Raw genomic sequence first — 21543 nt, forward strand, 5'->3', positions numbered from 1 at the left:
CCGATTGGCCCGTTCCAGGTCCACTGATTGGGGCCCGCTGAACATAGCCTTCATTAGCGCCCGGCAGACGGCGCTGCGGCTTTATCTCGGATGTTCAAACTTACCCAGGCTAGCGGGTGGCTAGCCTTCACCGGCGCCCGCCAGATGGCAGCGTCTCCACTGCGGCTTTATCTGAGATGTTCAAAGTTACCTTGTGGCGTCCGCCCACTTCATGCTGATTGGTCTGATTCAGACGTCTAAGCCTACTGATCACCCTTCCAATATAAGCCTGCCGATTGGCCCGTTCTGAGCCCACTGACACCGGATGGTGCAACCCTTTACTGGCTCCGCCCACTTCACGCTGATTGGCCCATTCTAAGCCTACCGATGGCTGGTCCTGATTGGTCCACGCTAAGCCTACTGAATGGTGATTGGCTTACCTGTCGCTCCTAAGCAGCTTCAGACAAGACACACGGCAATTGTTGATTTCAACCTTTATTTGGTACAACAGCCTCCTGGTCCAGCTGTGGGTAGGTTCAGCTGCATCAGAGAGATCATTGGTCCATAATTCCATGTGGACATCTCTCACCCTAACTCAGCTCCCTCGGTTGATTCCAACTGTTATTGGTTCATCTGACTGCACGTGGCCGCTCACCCAGCTCCTTATTGGTTCTAGTCGGTCACCGCTCCCTCATAGGCTCCAACTCCGATTGGTCCATCTAACAGCAAGTGGTCACTGCTATTGATCCATTGAACCGCAAGCCACTCATTGGTCACTCACACTCATCTCTAGACGAGATAAATTTAACGTGTTGCCGAAACGTCTTCGTCGACGCGGGTGACCCTTTCTTCGAGTTTTAAGTAAATTTCATTCGGAAAATATTCGTAACTTTGCATTATGTTATAGTGTATATAGAAAATATCAATCCATTGGATTAAATTCTCTGTCATCGTGAAGGAGTGCTCGTCAAAGTGAGCGAATTAAAGCTTGCGTATTGTGAAATTACACATTCTACAACACTGATCATAAATCGCAACACTTGTTCAAATTGTGATTAAACTCTTACTGATGTGTGGTAGTCACCACTTCTCCTGAATGTGGATCGATAAATTTTAGCAATTAATCCACAATCATATATCTTGTATAGTATGTGTGAGTATATGCACAACTTTTTAATCTATATCTTTAGAAATATTCGTAACTTTTAATATCCACGACATAAAGAATTCGCATTATGTTATAGTGTATATAGAAAATATCAATCCATTGGATTAAATTCTCTGTCATCGTGAAGGAGTGCTCGTCAAAGTGAGCGAATTAAAGCTTGCGTATTGTGAAATTATACATTCTACAACACTGATCATAAATCGCAACACTTGTTCAAATTGTGATTAAACTCTTACTGATGTGTTGTAGTCACCACTTCTCCTGAATGTGGATCGATAAATTTTAGCAATTAATCCACAATCATATATCTTGTATAGTATGTGTGAGTATATCCACAACTTTTTAATCTATATCTTTAGAAAAATGCAAGAAATATCGTGCTTTTCCTATCCAGTCATACAAACGGACAACTGTGTTGACAAAATATTTATTTATTTGTTCCGCACTCCAATCGGTTGCTCGTCAAAGACGCCTTTTCTTCTTCTGTTTCACTCGATCTTTAGGGGACAGCCATCCGGTTCGTACATGATACGACAGCATTCATTCCAGAGGTAAACTAAGACGTGCAGCAGATGAAGAGCTTGAAGAATATCTATGCCCGCGATGTCTCTGTAGCCATATCTCTTTAGGACTTCGCGTGATATCATGAATAGGTTCGCATCTCCTTTTTCTAGCTCAATTTCGTGGTATACTCGTAGGATCTCGTCCATGGCATCGTCTACCCTGTCGATGGTGGTGAATCGTTTCCCGATGAAAGCTTCATAGAGACCCCAGCGGTACTGCTAAACACTGTATTCACAACACTTTAGCGAGGATGTCTTCTAACGTGGAGACAACACGTTCATTTCCCTCGATGACGGTAATGTCCAAGCTCGTGTGGTTCTTTTTCCAGTAGTCGCGCACCACGGGGATGGAAAACCCGGCATTTATGATTGTCTCGTCGATGGGTTCTCCGTTTCTATATCGCTCCAGCAGTTCCAACTTGTATCTCACAAACTGTCTTATTTTATGAGTACTCCGCACGGGAATAGCTCTCAAAATGTCACTAAAATCACTCTCTTCTCCGTGTCCATTTAAAAAGTTGTGTAGGCATCGTAAATCTGCCAGCATGCGTTTGCATACGAACTGATCCATCTCACACGACACACTGAGGCTTCGCAGTTTCGCGGTTGTCAAGTCGCTGCTCATCACTTTTCTCATGTCGGAGGATCATCCTTGACTCTCTTCAGTGTTTCTTACAAATCTGCACCATCATACGACCACAAAAGCCAGAACTTGTTTGAGCACGCTGAAACAAGATATGATATGGTACGCGCGTGGGAGCGGGACTTGTTTGATTGCGCAGAACAGTTTACGTTGTTGCCTGATGCGCTGGAAACACCCGCCTGGGAACCCAAAACTACTTCTTTTACTAATAGCCAGAACTTGTTTGAGCACGCGCACGCACTGTGATGCGTGAAACGGTTTTCTTCTTTCCGTTTGATCGCGCAGAACGTTTGGGATATGATATAAAATTACTTTAAAATAGCGTGGCGCTCTCCACAAACTATACTCGCTTAGTCGATGAGTACGTGCTATATAATCCTTCTCCTTATCACCTATCTATATAGCGTCTCCATCACACAACACAGAATTTTCCCTCCTAAAAACAGGAAATACTGCCGAATGAACTGAAAACTTTCCTCATCTTCCTCGTTGTGCGCTTAACCCAGAGTCGACAGACGGACAGAACTCAAATGCGCCCTTGGAGGGTGGTGCGATTTTGTTTACACAATCGTGCCCGTGATGCGCGCCCGTTAGCAGCGAGGGACATTTGGAACCTCTTGGAAACTGCATAAGCGAACCCTTTGTTCTCGGTGCTTGTTTCGGCAATGAGCAGGTGGACTCATAGGGATATTTTTTTTCCTTCTCATAGCGTGGTGTGATCACTGGTTTTAATACGTGCGGCCTCGGAAAACATGATTTACGAGGTGACCCAGTTTCTCGTTACATCACCTTGACGCAACATTTTTTTCCGCTAGGGTCCGCCGCAGAGTTTGGCCATGAAGTGCGTTTTGATATAAAACAGATGGCTCATCTTCAAGGTGACCCAATTTCTCGGGCTTGCAACCTTGCGGAAACGAGTGAGCACTGATATAAAAGAGATGGTCCCAACCAGAGGGGTGTTTACGCGCCTGTGTTTCGGCCATCAAGTTTTCCGTGCGTAAGTGGTCGACATGTTGGGTGTGTCGGCGCATGTTGTGAGGTGTGCGCGGGCAGGCTGAAATCGTGTGAGCTGTCCACGCGGCCGTGTTTCCCTACCCTGCTGTACCGCGCCATGCGACAAGAGTCTACGTGCGTAATACCGGTGTGATGAGGTAAGCCCTTTCTTTTTTTGATGAACCGGACTTGTTCATAGTGCGACGATCTTAATATTGCTGCTTCCAGTATAGAGAAGGAACGCGGAGGTGCACGGGATGTTCGGGGAGAGAGCAATCCGAAATTGTGTTTCTTCATACTCAGTTTTGGGTTGAGTGTCCGTTTTTAACATTGAGTACGTGCGAAGCTTCGCTGCATAGCATTGTTTAATAAGCGTCAGTCACGACATAGCATCACTGTGTTTGATTTAGTTAATTTCTTATGTTGAAGTCTAAAACTGCACGGGCTGGCTAAAGTCACGTGAGCTGTCCACGCGCCGCATGTTTCAGATATTGCCGTATGGTGCTCGTGACCCGTCTGCGAAGGTGAGCGCGCATTTTTTCCCGAGATGAACTCGTTCATAGTGCGACGTTGTGCCTTGGACTTATATTTCTAAGAGTGCTTCCAGGACTGCGAGCTGTGTCGTGTACACTGGCTATGTTTGAACGGGGTATTCTGAGGGGAGCGGTGTGTTTCTTCATACTCAGCTTGGGTTGAGCCTGCCTTTTTCTTTTTTAGCTTCAGTACGTGCATAGCATTGTTTAATAAGCGTTGGAGTGTCAGTGCGTCTTGAGCTTCACCACATAGCGCCACTATGCTATTGTCATTCTGCTCGATTTATTTAATTTCGCGTGTTGAATGCGCGCTGTCTAAAATAAAAACAGGCCCAAGGGTTTATTGATCATACAAGCTGTTTTTCCCTCAAACCAGCTTCTCTGCACAGCACCAACTATCGTTGTTTTCTCGATCATGTGCTTCTTCTTGCTTATTTCGAACGCGTGCTGGCTTCCCTGATTAGCATCACGATGAGTTTTTTGCACATTGAAATGTTTTGTTTTGTTTATGTTCTGTCACAAAATTCGTTCTCAAGAATGAACGCGCTCCATTGCATCATTTGCCATTCTGCTTGATTGAAACAATTTTTAGGTTGAACTGCAAAGCACACACACACATCCTAAACGATCCTAAGCTTGTTCTCATGGGGTGGGCTTGACCTAACGCCCGCGTGCAACCGGGGGAAGCCAACTTTACTCGTGTAGAGTGTGTTTTGAGATGTGTACCCTGAAAAAAAATTTTTTCCCCATTTCCAACTGTGGCTGTGTGAACAGGCGGCGGCATGTAAGCTGTTCAGCACGCTGGCTCTCTTGAACCGGTTGGATATAAATGAGTCACCAATGCAATGGCAGCTGTCCATCTTTGCAAAGACAAGCGGCGCCATCTCTTGTCTGTGTAGGGTAGAGCATGTGAAAAAGTTTCATTGTGAACCGGTGAGTAGCCGCGGATGGGCCGATAGCAGTTGGAGCCCGTTAGGGAGCCCTAGACATAAGTGACCAATGAGAGGCCTGTAGTCAGATGGGCCAATGAGCACTTGCAGTTAGATGAGCCATATGGTGTCTATCGAGGGAGCTGAGTGACCAATGAGCGCAAGAGATGACCGGGATCTCTCTGATGCAGCTGAACCAACCCACAGCTGCCTGTTGTACCAAATAAAGGTTGCAATCAACAATTGTCGTGTGTGTCTTGTCTGAAGCTGCTGCATTGTGGTTTAGGAGCGACAGGCTAGCCAATCCCTGTTCAGCAGGCTTAACGTGGACCAATCAGGGCCAGACATCGGTAGGCCTTGGTGTGAAGGGACAATCAGTAGGCTTAGCGTGGTTCGGCTTAGAAGTCAGTAGGCTTAGAATGGACCAATCAGCATGAAGTAGGCAGAGCTGGTGAAGAGTTGCGCCATCTGGTGTCAGTGGACTTAGAACGAGGGCCAATTGGTAGCGGCCAATCAGAGCGCTGGTTGAGTGATCAGTGGGCTTAGCGTGGACTGGCTTAGAAGTCAGTAGGCTTAAAATGAACCAATCAATGCGAAGTGGGTGGAGCCATTAAAGAGTTGCACCACGAAGTAAGTAGCATCAGGGCCGGCCACAGCCGTGCCCTATGACGCAGCTGGACCAATAGCATAATTTCTATTAAATGTGTAGGGAACCTTCTTCGGCGCCGTCAGAGCATGCGCGTTGTGAACCAATGGGTGGAGGCACGGGCCAATAGCCGTTGGAGCCTACCAGCCCCCGCTAAAGTTATCTTATGGTAAAAGTTCCACAGTTAAATTTATCTCGTCTAGAGATGAGTGTGAGTGACCAATGAGTGGCTTGCAGTTCAATGGATCAATAGCAGTGACCACTTGCTGTTAGATGGACCCATCGGAGTTGGAGCCTATAAGGGAGCTGTGACCAACTAGAACCAATAAGGAGCTGGGTGAGCGGCCACATGCAGTCAGATGAACCAATAACAGTTACAGAGTCTACCGAGGGAGCTGAGTGAGCATGAGAGATGTTCACGTAGACCAATGATCTCTCTGATGCAGCTGAACCTATACCAACAGCTGAACCAGGAGGCTGTTGCACCAAATAAAGGTTGAAATCAACAATTGTCGTGTGTGTCTTATCTGAAGCTGCTTAGGAGCGACAGGTAAGCCAATCACCGTTCAGTAGGCTTAGCGTGGACCAATCAGGGGGCCAGCCATCGGTAGGCTTAGCGTGGACCAATCAGCGTGAAGTGGGCGGAGCCAGTAAAGTCCGGTGTCAGTGGGCTTAGAACGGGCCAATCGGCAGGCTTACATTGGAAGGGTGATCAGTAGGCTTAGAATGGACCAATCAGCACGGGTAAGTTTGAACATCCGAGATAGGACCCCGGGTAAGTTTGAGGCCGCGGCGGGCGGCCGCGGCGGCCAATCAGAGGGGGGCTGGGAGAGTGATCAGTAGGCTTAGAATGGAGCAATCAGCGGAGCCGGTTAATTAGCATAAAGGGGCGGAGCTGTGGTCAGCGATACGCATGCACCAATCAGCGTGTGAAGTGGGGGCAGACCCGAGTAATTAGCATAAGGGTGGGCGGAGCTACAGTCAACCAATCAATGATCAGTCAAGGCTTAGCACGGGCCGCTCAGTGTGAACTGGGCGGAGCCAAGCCAACTACTTAGCATAAAGGAGCGGATCTACGGTCAGCCATTCAAAGATCAGTTGGGGGCGCGGTGGCCAATCAACATGAAGTGGGCGTGGCTAATGGCGGCCAATCAGATGGCTTTGGATTTGGCTCGTGCTTGGATTACAAGTGGATTGTGTTGGCTTAGAACTGGATTGTGTTGGCTTAGAATCGGCCATCTTGGATTAGAAAAAGGATGTCGTTATAGCGCACGGTTCTTATGCCGCATAGTTCTTATACGGGCACCGTTATTAAGCCGTATTAAACTATACTACTCACGCTTTTCGTATTTATTTTACAGTGACCATACTATTACTTAATTTTCTTTAAAACAATTTATATTTAGTACTGTACTGATCTTTGGTATTGTACTCGGTTACTGATGTGCCGCCACGCAGTAATACACGTAAAAAATATTCAAATTACAGTAAAAGTCCGGCGACGATGTCTTACATAATAGTGCCTGAGCCGCAGCATTCCGCCGCCGTACAGGCGCGCAGCGTTACTTAAGGTTACTTACAGTAAGACCTTGACGTCAAAATACGCTCTACCCAATATCTCATAGGCTCCACGATATCGGCAGAAGATCAGAGAGAGGCCAGGCCCTCTGCCCTGTCTGTAGTTGTCACCGCCACCACAATACCACCCACAGCTCTCCCCTCCTCAATAACGAGACAAGCGGCGCTTCCGAGACAGCATGCCAGCTCGTCTAATACCCGCTGTACCTATAGTACCATCAACTGCACTGTCCGCCTTCGCAAGTCAATAACGCAACGCGCTGCGACCCAATACTACGCGAAACTCTCAATATCCCAAGCATTACACCAGCCGACGTGAACGGGTGGGAGTTTGTCGCAGCGAATTTATCCAGACCCCCCCCTTACAGCCCCCTGACGCCCCCAAATGTTCAGTGACGCCCCATTTCAGCTGTATACCCCCCACCCAACCCCCACCGCGAATGGCAGGGAATGCAGCATATTCCCCTTCGTCATCGCTTGTTGTTGCTGAGATGGCCTGTAGGAAATTTACTCACAAGCACGACAGAGACATCATATTGTGTAGAGTTCCTTTATAACGAAGTGAGCTATTACCAGAAGACACATTTGTGCGAGGGATTCATTGGCGAGTCCTTTGGGCAAGAAAAGGTTTCGCTGAAATGCTGTGAATTCATAAGAGGCACGTTGCATCTTTCATCCGAAGGCGGATGAGTTCGAGGCGTCGGTTCTGGGAATTCCTTTCCACACCACACTAGACACGTGGAAATGTAGAAGATCTTGTCCTTCGTCAAATCCCTCACGTTGCCCAGAGTGACATGCGACTTTTCCGAAGCTTTTTTATATGCCCTCAACCGGGACGTAATACCCAGCGTGTCTGCTAGATACTCCAGGGGATAATCTTTGTAAGCTCTAGCTTTCGGAGCTTTCTCAATAGTCTCGTTGTGGCAACGAACGATCTTGTCGTATTCCGCAATACTTTTTTCGGTAAACCACGGTTTGAAATGCCCAGCACCGTCATAATTCCTGCCAGACGTATCGTAGCCGTGCATTAGTTCATGTGTCACGCCGCTGCCTAGGGTTCCATAGTTCACTTCTGGAGGAGCACCATACGAAAAGATAGGCGTGAGCAAAAGAGCGGTTCCAATGACTATGCGATTTTGCGTCGGTATGTAAGCACCATTGACGAAGAATAGAGGAAACGTGTATCGTGGATCCACGAAGGAGGGGTCGCTCAATCTTCCATTCCAGTTGTGCTTTGTCCAAAACTTTCGAACCCGCATGTAGTCCTCGATGAAAGGTCCGTTTAGGTCAGGGAGATCTTTGAAGAACGCGTCTATTTTCAAGGCGGAGCTAAATTCCGGCGAGTAACCAATATCTCTTTTCAGCACAGAAAGTTTCTTCAGAGCTCCAACGCGAGTTGTCTCGTCCAGCCAATGTGAAGACTCGAAGGACTTCTTAATCTCGTCGACAATTGTCTCAATCATTTCCCTAGCGAGATTCAGCCTCGAACTGTTCACTATGGGAAAGAAGAAACCTGAACCTGCAGTATACGGGAACATTTTCGCAGTTTGGTCCAGGCACATAGGAACGTTCGGAAAACCAGGCGAACCAATGTACGATGGGTTCAACAAGGAAGCTTTATACAGGTAAAGGGCAATCTTCCAGGCACAGAATACCCTTAATTCATTTGCCGTAGCATTCCTGAATTTGCCGAATAAATTATGGAAGAAATGAACATCGTTCACTGTCATACTGACTTTTAAGTCTTTCGGAAGTCTCGGGTCTGTACTATCTTCCACGGCTTCATTCCACTGTTCTGACAGGGTCGTGTCGTTGTTTACCAAAAGGCCTAACTTCGACAAGGGGAACAGAAGCGTCTTTCTTCCTGAGGTTTCGCTGCCAGTGTACTTAACTTGCGCCAGATTGGATAAATTATTCTCCACTGCAATAATCTCATTTGCGAGATCGCGGAGGTCTATGGAAAGGATTGCCGATAAAATTAGCGTAATCTCATCTTTCCTCGCCTCTGTTTCCCGTGACGGCGTATTTTACGGAGTACTCTTGCCTCATGTATAGTAAAAGCTGCTCGCCTTCTACCCAGTGTGCTTCTATATCAAATATCAGGGGAATGTCGAAACCAAACATGAATTTCACCATAGCATGCAGTAGGTCGAATTGCATGTCACTTGCAAAAGTCATTCCTTGCTGCTTTAAAAACTGTCGCATTGCTTCAGTCGTGGTAACGTTATCAATATCCATGCAGTGCTGGTGGAAGGCCGCTACTTTTTGATATCCCGATTGCCCTCTTCTTGGGACCTTTACGTCTTGTAAATGCCTGGCAATATTTAAGGTGATGTTGCGCTGGATGACTTCCAAATTGAATTTCGTAGACAGATCATACCAGTGAGATAAAGACCTCAGAGCTCCGTTACAGACGTAACTGTAAAAGTTTTCGCAAGGATCTTTCCCTGTGTCCACGGACACGTCAATAAGCCAACGCATGTATTGACAATCTTCCGTATCACATACTTTGTCGGTGAATGGATGTTGCGTGATGCGTGTTGACATTGTCGCCTCGGAAGTCGTCTGAGGTATCTCTGCCGTTGACGTCGTGAGCCAGTGAGGAGTGTCTTCATAGTCTTCATAACTGGCGTCGGGAAATGGGTACTTGGGCGGAAGTTTGGGTACCCCAACATACGCAGCGGTGGAGGTGGTGATATCTTCGCCGTCCGGCGTGTGTCTCCATTCATGACGTGCAACCCAATATGCTGCTCCAAACGTCCCCAGAACAAGAGTCACAAGGAGTACCTTTCCCAGCAAGGCGTAAGAAGTTTCGTCCTCCTTTACCTGAAATTAAGAAAAATATACTTTGTTCAATCAGAATATAATAAGCACGTGGCCTTTTCGGGTTGAATGTCTTTCCCACGTAAGGACCTGTTTCTCTAATTTCGATGAACTCCGAGCTATTGAAAGATACACGGTTACTTCTTTTTAATTTATTTTTTCCTCCATCCAAGAATGATTTGCTTAAACACGTATTGCTTGCAAATAACAGAGTGCAACAAAACCAGATGTGACATCAAGTGCGACTGATAGTTTAGCGTGTCTTAGAAGACCGTGGATAATGCGGTTACCGAAGTACCGCGGCTACCGCACCGGATCAACTGGCGGGATTCTGAGCCATGCACGCTGTCATTCGTTCCGTTAAGTAGGATGACTTTATGGTGACGGAATCGACGCTCGGCTGACGTTCGCTCATATTGCTCTGAAGTGACATCTACACCAACCATGCGTACAAGTTGCTATTCAATACAGAGAAGACCGGTGCTGACTTCGTCTTCGTAGCAGTGCCATGTGACAAGACTGGAAGGTATGGCGAGTGTTTCACGAAAAGTGAGCCAAAGTTTTAAAACAGAATGGTGATGTAAGTGCTAGCCAGTGACAGGGAACCAGCGAACAAGGTTTATTCTACTGTCCAGCGCAGAATGACAGTGGGACGTGCTCGATGCACGGAAGTTGTCGTTTTGTTCATTTGCTAACAAATGGTGCATCGCACACCAACAACACGAACAGCGGAGTGTTACCAGCGGCGCGGGGAACACACAAACATTTTTATTTTGCAATTAATTGATTAGTAAAATTAATTTGTCAGTTTCGTGTTCATTAGGATTAGAGCCCCAATGTCAATGAGAAGGTTGGGAGATACAACGACACGAAACTTGCTCGGGATTGCAACAAATCGACGTGGGACTCGCCGCTGACGCGCCAAGAGCGTCGTATCATGGTGGCGCCCCCGAGCGTACGGTCATTGAACGAAGACTAGCCACATTCCTTACTAACATTTTGGCATTTTGGCTTTATTCCCTGCGCGTCTTTGATAGGTCCCGCGCCGATTTTATGTTTTTGTCGTTACGTTATTTTCAGTTCTTTTCTGTTACCACACCACATAGCAGGATTGGATAGTGTTACCACTGGTGACTAGTAACACTATCCAATCCTGCTATGTGGTGTGCGATTACCCATTCCATTTTTTAACTTTTCTCATATTTCGTGAACCACCGGTGTATACGACAGCGTGCGCAACCCACTCTGATAAGCCAAAGGTTATGAATATTTATGAATTAATTCATTAATTACATGCTTTCTAGGAAATACAAGATAGCAGATTTTTAAGTAGTCATTACACGCATCGCCCCTCAGACCTGAACGTATTGTTTGGGACATGGTTGTCCAAAATATCTCGCCCGTGATGGAGCGGTCCCCCACCGGAGGTGTCACACAAGAATGAACTGTACCGCAACCAGGCGGCCAAGTACGGCCGAGGGAACGCCTACCACCATCTACCACCGTCACCGACATCATCTAAGACACGAAAGTGCTTCCCAAGGTCCCATAGTTGCATCTTGGATTATCCCGTCTGAGCTTCCTCTATACCCCTATGTGGTGAAGTTCATTTTTAAGAGTGCAAGTACGTAGTTTTCCGAAAACACCCTGTATAGTTGTGTCGTCACACGGTCCTCGACGCGGCAGCGCGTGGATAGCCCTGTCGACACATCTACGCTTCGAAAGGTCCGTGTACTGGAATGTCCGTGCATCGAAACATCTATGTACCGAAACATCCTCTACCGAAATGTCCTAAAGCAGAATTCTTGCGACCCAGCCGTGCACCTACGTCTTGGGGCGTCTCCAGGTCCTACACTCTAAAAACTGAACTTCACCGCATAGCACGCTCTGCGCCAACCATTGCCACGAATGATACGGTTATCGCTTCTGATTCGAGGAGAGAGGGTGGCGTACGCCTTTTTGTGTCAATTTGGATATATGATAATTGACACAAAAAGGCGTACGCCTCTCTCTCCCCTCGAATCAGAAGCGATAACCCAATCATTGGTGGCAATGGTTGGCGCAGAGCGTGCTATGCGGTGAAGTTCATTTTTAAGAGTGTAGAGGAAGAAGAGGAGGCAAAGTCAGCTTCGCCGTGCCCAAGAGATGGGTGAGTTCTCAGCCCTTGTCACATTGGACATAGCCCAGGCATACGACAGCGTTGAGCATTGTGTACTGCTGCAAAAGTTGGCGTCTGTTGGTACCCCGATGTATATCTTCTCATGGGTCAGGAACTTTCTCTTTGGGAGGTCATTTCAGTGCTCAGACCGGCACCTTGTCTCATCGTCCCAGGCCCTGCACAGGGGCGTGCCTCAGGGGGCTGTTCTGTCCCCATTGCTCTTTAACATCCTCATGAGCTCCCTCCCTCTGGACCCGGGCATCTTGACTATCACCTACGCCGATGATGTCGCCTTTTTTGCCTCGGCACACTCCTTGCACACGCTCTACACTAAGCTCCAGGGACATGTTGATCGCATACTCACGTGGACTCGTGAAGTCCACCTCTCTCTCAAAATCCCAAAGTGTGCGGTGCTCCTGATCCCTCCTCCTGGCTATCGCGGCGTGACGCCCCACATTGAGCTGATGATCGGCAACCAGAGCATCGACCAGACTACCACACTGAAGTACTTAGGTGTATGGTACGACGACCGTTTGACCTGGGGACACCACGTTGATTACATCAGTAAGAGGGCCTCTGTCGCCTTAGGTTGTCTTCAACGGTGCGCTAGCGTCCGTGTGGGTATGCGTCGGAATGCGTTGCTCTATGTATACAAATGTTACGTTCGCCCTATTGTTGGAAAAAGCCGACAACCGACGCACCTTTAAGGAGCATGCGCAGTAGTGCATGCGCTCACGCACACATTCGTTCCTTTCTCATTAAACCTGCTTACTTCATCCTGAACAGTCGCTAGTCTGTCAGCCTCCAATTACAACAGGTTATGGGCCCAGAACAGCTGTGGATTTCACTGTGTGACTAAGAAGTCAGCGTGGAGGACTTTCGGGACAGCCTGAAGATGGATGGAGCGAACAAGTTTGCCATAGCTCGGCTGACTGATGGGAACTATCAGTCATGGAAATTCAAGATGAGGATGTTACTGATACGTGAGGAAACTTGGACCTATGTTTCTGACGACACGCCAGACAATCCGCCGGAAGCTTGGAGCGCGGGGGACCGCAAGGCCCAGAGCACCATATCTCTCTGCGTGGACGACACCCAGATTGTGCATATTTGCAATTGTTCGTCATCAAAGTCTATGTGGGAAGAGCTCCGTAAGGTGCACGAACGGGCCAACTTGAGCAACAAGCTCTACCTTTTGCGAAAGTTGTACCAGTCGAAGATGGAGAGAGACGAAGACATGCAAGCGTATATTAGGCGCGTTTTGGAATTGGTTCAACGCTTGAGGAGCATTGATCAAGAACCGACGGACTTTCAAGTTGCCGCACTACTTCTCAGTGGACTTCCAGACAGCTATGAAACCCTGGTCACGGCCCTGGATGCTCGCTCAGAAAAAGACCTTACGCTGGAATATGTCAAGGGCAAGCTGATGGACGAGTACAAGAGGAAGAGAGAGCTAATAGCTGCCACAAGCGAGTCTGAATCAGCACTTCGTTCACAAGCCAAGGAAAGAGGGATCCGTTCGAGTGCGGCTGATTCGGGGGAGTGCTTCTACTGTAAAAAGCCGGGCCACTTCAGACGGGATTGCCCAGCCAGGAATGCAGAAAGGAAAAGCTCACGCAGAGTTGGCGCCAAACAGCGTGCCAGGAAAGCTGCGTCGAGTCACTCGTCCTCTTCAGAAGCCGCCTTTCTTGCTGGGAGTCTCTCAGGGTCCTGGTACATTGACTCTGGAGCGACGAGCCATATGTGCAACGACAGAGATTTTTTTGAGAAGAGCTACGAAGAGAAGTCAGAAGTTATCACTGTGGCGAACGGACAACAAGTCCTGGCTCAAGGTGTGGGAGACGGCATACTGTACTGCAGAATTAATGATTCACTGATTCAGAAAGTACGAGTACAGAGGGTTCTCTACGTTCCGTCATTGGAGAGCAACCTACTTTCGGTCAAAAAGATAACTCAGCAGGGGAACGTTGTGACCTTTCGAGAGGACCACTGCGTCGTTACAAGAGATGATCGCGTACTCGCTAGAGGTGAGGCTCACAAAGACCTTTATAAGCTTGTGATAGCCGATCCGGGAGCAGCCCGCGCTACGAGAGGTTCGAGTCATCACAGCCACCATGACTGCATTCACGTGTGGCATCACCGCCTCGGACACCGCAACCAGGCGGCAGTACAGAGGCTACAAAAGGAACGCTTAGCGGATGGAATTGTAGTGAAGAAGTGCAAGGAACTGCTACAATGTGGCAGCTGCATAAAAGGAAAGATGAAGCGTGCATCATTTCCTCAACAGACTTCGTCGAGGTCAGAACATCCCCTAGACTTAGTTCATACGGACGTCTGCGGACCAATGTCTGTGATGACACCAAGCAAGAGCAAGTATTTCATCACCTTCACAGACGACTTCACTAGGTACACCTTGGTATACTTGCTGAGGTCTAAGGATGAAGTTCCTGGGAAGGTGGAGGAGTACCTGGCGTACGTTTCCAACAAATTTGGCGGATATCCAAAGATCCTGCGTGCTGACAACGGTACGGAGTACACTGGGGGTCGGACACGGGAAATTCTCCGGCAGACGGGTATCGTACTTCAGTCATCAGTGCCATACAGTCCGCAACAGAATGGCGTCGCAGAGAGAAAGAATCGCACGCTCTGCGAAAGTGCTAGAAGTATGCTGTTCGGAGCGGCTTTGCCGAAGACGTACTGGGGTGAAGCTGTTCTCACGGCATGCTACCTTCAGAACAGGGTCCCAGGTCGAGCAGTAGACAGGACGCCATATGAGTTATGGAATGGTAGGAAGCCAAGCCTGGGTCATTTGAGGATCTTTGGGAGCAGGGCTTTCGTGCACGTCCCAAAGGAGCACCGCGACAAGTGGGATGCCCATGCTACAGAAGGAACACTGGTCGGCTACAGTGATACACAGAAGGGGTACAGGATACTGATAGCCGGCACAAATATGGTTAAGACAGCCCGGAGCGTCGTCTTTGATGAAGGCCCTGTCATGGAAAGGTTCTGTCGCGAATCGGGATCACTGCTAGCACCTACACACCGACGCACCTCAGACGAACCCACCGCAGATCTGTCAAACTGCGAGTTTGGCCGGCCTTACAATGACATTATGGTGGACGCGTGTCCGACAACGTATGCACCGCCAAGTGTTGGCACACCGCTTAATGGAGTTACGGCCGAAGTTGTTATCAGTGGTGATCAGGCACGGGAGAAGCCCGATGTCCAAGTGCCTGTCGGCCAAGGTCACGCCGTGGATATACCCAGGAGGTCGACGAGATCCAATAAAGGGGTGCCGCCTGTACGCCTTGCCTACAGTACTAAGCAGACTGAACTCGACAGTGATCCAGCTAACTGGAGGGAGATGCAGAAATTGCCGGAGTGCGAAAAGGCGAAATGGTTAGCAGCAGCGAAGGAGGAAATTGACTCGCTGCATCAGCTCAACACCTGGGATCTCGTGCCGTTACCATCAGGGAAGCATCCATTCGGCTGCAAGTGGGTCTTTAAGACTAAACGGGATAAACAGGGGAACGTGGAACGGTACAAAGCGAGGTTGGTCGCTCAAGGCTTCTCTCAGAAATACGGGGAAGACTATGATGCTACGTTTGCCCCAGTAGCGAAACTGACGACACTGCGTGTCCTCTTGACCATAGCGGCAGCGGAAAGGCTAATCGTTCGACATTTCGATGTCAAGACTGCATTCCTGAACGGTGACATAGAGGAGCATATATATATGAAGCAACCTGAAGGGTTTGTTACAGCAGGCGAGGAGCATCTAGTTTGCAGATTAAAAAAATCGCTGTACGGACTGAAGCAGGCAGCTAGAGCCTGGAACATAAAGGCCAACCAGGTGCTTCTGGAGGAGGGATTCAAACGCAGTGACGCCGACCCCTGCCTGTATTCTCAAAGGATTGACGAGAAGCTCTTGTATGTTCTCCTATATGTGGACGACATGCTGATTTGTCATCCAGCTAATTCGGTCATTACCGACACCTGGAAAAGATTAAACAAGCACTTCGAATTGAAGGATCTTGGCTCCGTCAGTCATTACCTAGGGATTGAAATCGAGAGACCACGTGATGATTGCTTTCTCCTTCATCAGCGCAATAAAATCACCACACTATTGGCAAAGCACCGGCTTGATGACGCCAAGGGGAGCGCCATTCCCATAAATACAGACTACCCGAAGCTCTTGGGTGATCAGCTGCTACCAGATAACGACCACTATCGTCAAGCGGTCGGAGAGCTGCTATACCTGAGCACGACAACACGCCCGGACATAGCCTGCGCCGTGGGTTACCTTTGCCGGCGTGTTAGCCACCCACGTCACTGTGACTGGACTGCAGTCAAGAAGGTATTTCGATACCTTAAGCAAACCGTCGATTACAAGTTGCGGCTCTCAGGGGAGTTGAAAGCAAGGCTTGTCTGTTACGCAGATGCCGACTGGGCAGGAGACGTCACCGACAGGAAGTCAACCAGTGGGTACTTTGTAAGGCTGGGGACTAGTCCTGTGTCTTGGTCCAGCAAGAAACAGACTTCGGTAGCTCTTTCCTCCACGGAAGCAGAATACGTGTCGGCCGCACACGCTTCACAGGAGGTGCTGTGGCTTCGACAGCTGCTAACTGACTTCGGTTATAGGGACGTAGAGCCGACCTGTATGTATGAAGACAACCAAGGCTGCGTCAAGCTCTCGATCAGTGAGGGCGTCAGCGCACGGACCAAGCACATCGACGTGCGGCACCACCACCTGAGAGACTTAGTTGAGAAAAAGGTTGTCAAACTCCAGTACTGTGAAACTAGCGACATGGTCGCGGACATCTTTACCAAACCTCTTCCGAAACCACGGTTCGAGGGGCTCAGGGACCGTATGAGCGTCGTTAAGGGCTGATTGTCGAGAGGGGGTGTTGGAAAAAGCCGACAACCGACGCACCTTTAAGGAGCATGCGCAGTAGTGCATGCGCTCACGCACACATTCGTTCCTTTCTCATTAAACCTGCTTACTTCATCCTGAACAGTCGCTAGTCTGTCAGCCTCCAATTACAACACCTATACTGGAGTATGGATGTGTCATCTTCTCCCATCTTCCCGACTACCGGCTGAGGAAATAGTTTATCTTAGAAAGGAAGGCGATACGCTTATGCTTGGGCCTTCCTAGGTTCACTGCCAACGATGCTCTGTATCTTGAGTCCCATGTCCTGCCGCTGAAGGATCGCTTCCGCCTGCTAACCGTGAGCACTCTGCTCTCATTGTTGCAGAATCCCCTTGCTTTAGAGCATAATGACTCTCTTAAATATACGCGATCCTGGATGTGTAGACGATGGCGGAAATCAAACATCCCTCAACTCCTCTTTGCTCAGCTTCTGCTGACTCCGTTGGACGTCTCGCTTGTAGACATTGCACCACCTCTGCCCCCGCCAGTGCCAATTTCCGTCCAGGTTCTCGATATATTTCGTCCCGGCACGAAGCACTCCTCCTTGAATCATCTCCAGACTGTGTTGACTTGCCATTTTTCTCGGTTCTCCGATCACCTCATCATCGCAACTGATGCATCTGTCTCGGACGAGCGGGCCGGTGTGGGTATTGTCATCCCGCAACTTGACGCCCGTTTTCCTATTCGCTTGCCCGACTATACACCTGTTTACGAGAGCGAGTTCCTGGCAATGATCCTCGCACTACTCAAAGTGCCCCCGCTTTACTGTAAGGCACTTCTCATATCCGACTCCTTATCTGTGGTATCGGCCTTGGACTGTCGCGATAGCTCGTTGTTCCCAGTCCTGGCCTCACTCGCCCCCTCTCACATATCACACCTCATTGTAACCTGGGTTCCAGGACATTGTGGGCTCCCGCTCAACGAGGCCGCTGACACCCTGGGGAAGATGGCCCTGTCCGGCCCCGTGCTTCCTATCCTCCCGCCGGTTGCTGCCGTTGTCCGTGCCCGTTACAAACGCTATCTATCCCTTGCTCGGCCTCCTCCCCGCCTCGGCTATGAACACCTCTCTTGCTTGGAACCCGCGCTATTGCCGCTCTCGACGTGCAGAAGTCTGTCTGACGCGCCTTCGGTGTCTTGCCCTCCCGCTTAACTTTTACCTCCATCGCAGTGGGGTGCAACCTTCCCCAGGGTGTCCTGAATGCGGTCACGACGAAACCCTCCAACATTTTGTTCTCGACTGTAGTACCTACCGCCGCCTTCGCCTACAGTCCCTCACCCTTCCACTGCTAAGGTTTAGCGTGCCTCTCTCATTATGCGCATTACTCTCGTTCGGTGCGTCCCATACCGGAAAATGGAATCCCGTCATCGCAGATAATCTCATCGCATTCGTTGCCGGCTCCAACCGGTTCTAGCCCTTAGTGTCACTGTCACACTCATATCATACTGAATTAGCCCTGGCCAATCTCCCTTGCGGATCGCGGCCATCTTCCTGGGGAGAAGAAGAAGAAGAAGAAAGCTACGTTCTGGATAGATTGACAGTCCCCCCATGCGTGACCCAGTGTGGACAAATAAAGGCCGGTTAGTGTTAGAGGGCTACATATAGACTCTCTTCATCTGACGTCACTGTCACAGACGGCATAGCCTTTCCCCCTGCTTGTGGCAGCCATACTTTTGTGCATGGCGCATGCACGCTACCAGCTTTAACTGTGGTGCGAGCGCGTGCGAAAACAAAAGTATGGCGGACGGGATGAGGTCAGTGAAAAGGGTCTATACAGGGTGTCCCAGAAAACGTGGGATTGAATTATAGTAAAAATGCTACGCCACCTAGAATCATGCAGTCAACAGCATTTGTTCTTATTAAATGGTTTTTGCCACCTCCTAATGTGAATGTCATGTCCTCCAAGTTTAATTATGTAAATATTTGCGAACTGAACTCGGAATTTTGCCAAGTAAAGGTCACTGTTTTACCCCGCCAATATGAAGACCGTGCCGAATTCACTCAAATTCATGATAATTGACAGTGATATTCACGAACTATCCCATCGGAAAAAATAGCCGAATATCATGCTTTTCGGAGCACCGGACCGTAGCGCGCGATCGCGCGACTTTTTGAGCGCAATCGCTCTCAGTGCAACGAAAGGAGGTCCCGAAGCCAGCCCACAGAGTGATAGTAGAAAAAGTAACAGTTCCTAAAATTCGGGGAGGGAAAGCATTATCCCAGCGAGAGCCGGACGTGATAAGCCGTGCCTGTTTATCCCTTTCTGCGATGTCGGGGAGGGCTGGGTTTCCAACCTCCTTTCGTCGGACTGACGAGGATTGCGCTGAAAAATTCATCGTGCGCTATTCTGTGCGACCTCCGCAGAGCATGATGTTCGGCTATTTTCTCCGATGGGAGAGCTCCTGAATATCCCTTTCAATTATCATTAATTTGACTAAATTAGACACGCTCCTCACATTGGTGGGGTAAAAAAACTGACCTTTACTAGGCAAATTTCCGACTTAAGCTTGCAAAAATTTACATAATTAAACTTACGTTACATGACATTCACACGAGGAGGTGACAAAAACACACGAAGAACAAATGCCATTGACCGCATGACTCTAGGTGGTGTAGTTTTTTTATTATAATTCAATGACACGTTTTCTGGGACACCCTGTATATGACTAGGGCTATGTATCATACATATTATGATACATACTCTCCGGCTATTCCCGCTGTGGAACCAGCTCTTTCTGTAAAGGCAGGTTGGAATGACAAGTAACTGTCTTTGCAATCTGCCTTTCCAGAAAGAGCTGGTGCCACCGCGCGGAAAGCAGCGAAATGGAGTGGTTGTCAATAGCGGTGTGAACTAAAGCCATGTACGTGCTGTCCCCGTTTGTCCTAAAGGTTTAAGTGGACATAACCTGTACTTTATGGAGCGTCCGGTTTATTACCGGTATCTGTGCACGAGAAGTGAGCAAAAACTACACTACTACTACTGCTGCGGGTTCATTCGTCTACACCGAAACCGGAACAAGCTAAAATTCTCCCTCTTTTTGTACTTTGATTTGCAAATGCGGAACGAACATGCCACTACCGTCTTTATCAAAAAGTCAACTCCACAGGTTCACAGATTATTGCCTGTTATCGCAGAAATGTGCAACCCGATATAATGTGGATGACGGACGCCGAATGACAACTAGAGCCTTACAAAATATGCTCGGTCCTATTGACTCAGTATTTAGGAGGCATGTGACAACCAAACGCCAAGTCCCGATAGGATACGCCACCGTTTCGCGCATGCTCCGTTAATACTTTATGAAACAGGCTATGGAAATTATAATTTGAAATGCTGAACTGAATGGTTATGCACAGCTACAGGTTTCGATAGCTGTAACTGTATTCCACGACCAAACACCTGTACAATAATGCCTCGGTAGAATCAGTGCAGAAACTCACCAATGTCGGCTTTTCTTCGCTCGTTCTTTGTTCTCCGGGCCATTGCTCCTGGTATTGCGTATGGCTGTCATACGGGAAGTCCACGACCTGCATGTTTATACTCGTCTTGTCGGTGCGGCACACAACCAAAGGCAACGGGCCACGGATCTATGAATGGATGGATGAGAGGGTGAAGGGTGATGTACGAAGTCGAAGGCCAAATTCGAATGGCAGAACAGAAGGCACGATCACGAGGGCAAGATACAGCAAATCTTCTTCTTCTTCCAACCTCCTGCTTCTTCCCTGTCCAAGCAAATGTCACACTGGTTATACACGTGTTCCAAACATGTATGACAACATGTCTTCAAACACGTATGGCGTATGTATTATGCTCTGTCACACTGGTCATACAATTCTTGTTTGACAACATCGTTCGATTCAAACGCTTGTATGATTATACATCGCCTCGAACATGTGTCGTTCAAACATCGGTCACACTGGTTATACAACTACAGTGGGAGTGGCTTAAACACTGATGTATGACACACGTCAGTGTCACAGCAACCAATCCAGGAGTTTATATAACTTCCATTCGCGGACATCGCAATTCAAAATGTACGAAGACGACGAAGACGGGCCTGTACTGGCTGATTTTCGATTGTTTCATGCTCCATGTGCGCAGGCAAAGAGGTCGCCATCTTGAACGTACGTGCAACACAATGTCGCGAACACTGACTTACAACTTACTCGTGCAAAATAACTCACGCGCATCACGATGTCGTTGACACTGACTCGTGCAAACGAAAACTGTCGTGGCGAATACGCCCGTTTATACAACTTGTCCATCACCGTTTTTCGGCAGTGCCCAAATACATCGTCGTGTGTTTGACAACATGTTGTCAAATAGTATAGTAGTAGTAGTATTACTAGTAGTAGTAGTAGTAGTAGTAGTAGTAGTAGTATAATAGTATAGTAGTATAGTCAGAGCGCTTGCTTGTATGACGGCACGGTCACACTGGGTATACACACCTGTTTTAAAACATGTTTTGCCGGTGTTTAAGCAGTGTGACCAGCACTGTATGATCATACATGTTTAAGGGATGTTTGTTATACACGTTCGTCATACATGTATGACGGGATAAAGATGGATAGAAATCCAGCGAACCGGTAGAATGTAGGAAG

At 48.4% G+C, this 21543-nt stretch overlaps 2 protein-coding genes across 2 annotated transcripts; both read right to left on the reverse strand.

Annotated features, from left to right (window-relative positions):
• Positions 1-7566: 7566 nt before the first annotated feature.
• Positions 7567-20649, reverse strand: LOC135387537 (uncharacterized). The gene is made up of 2 exons (XM_064616690.1): positions 20383-20649; positions 7567-9858 (listed from the first exon to the last, which is right to left on the reverse strand). The coding sequence occupies exons 1-2, from the start codon at positions 20473-20475 to the stop codon at positions 9022-9024; spliced, it is 930 nt and encodes a 309-aa protein (XP_064472760.1). The 5' UTR covers positions 20476-20649; the 3' UTR covers positions 7567-9021.
• Positions 7602-8495, reverse strand: LOC135389765 (endothelin-converting enzyme 1-like). The gene has a single exon (XM_064619796.1). It carries the CDS (start codon positions 8493-8495, stop codon positions 7602-7604), a length of 894 nt encoding a protein of 297 aa, XP_064475866.1.
• Positions 20650-21543: the final 894 nt, after the last annotated feature.

The sequence above is a fragment of the Ornithodoros turicata genome, chromosome 3 (genome assembly GCF_037126465.1).
Source record: "Ornithodoros turicata isolate Travis chromosome 3, ASM3712646v1, whole genome shotgun sequence".
Lineage (NCBI taxonomy): Eukaryota > Metazoa > Arthropoda > Arachnida > Ixodida > Argasidae > Ornithodoros > Ornithodoros turicata.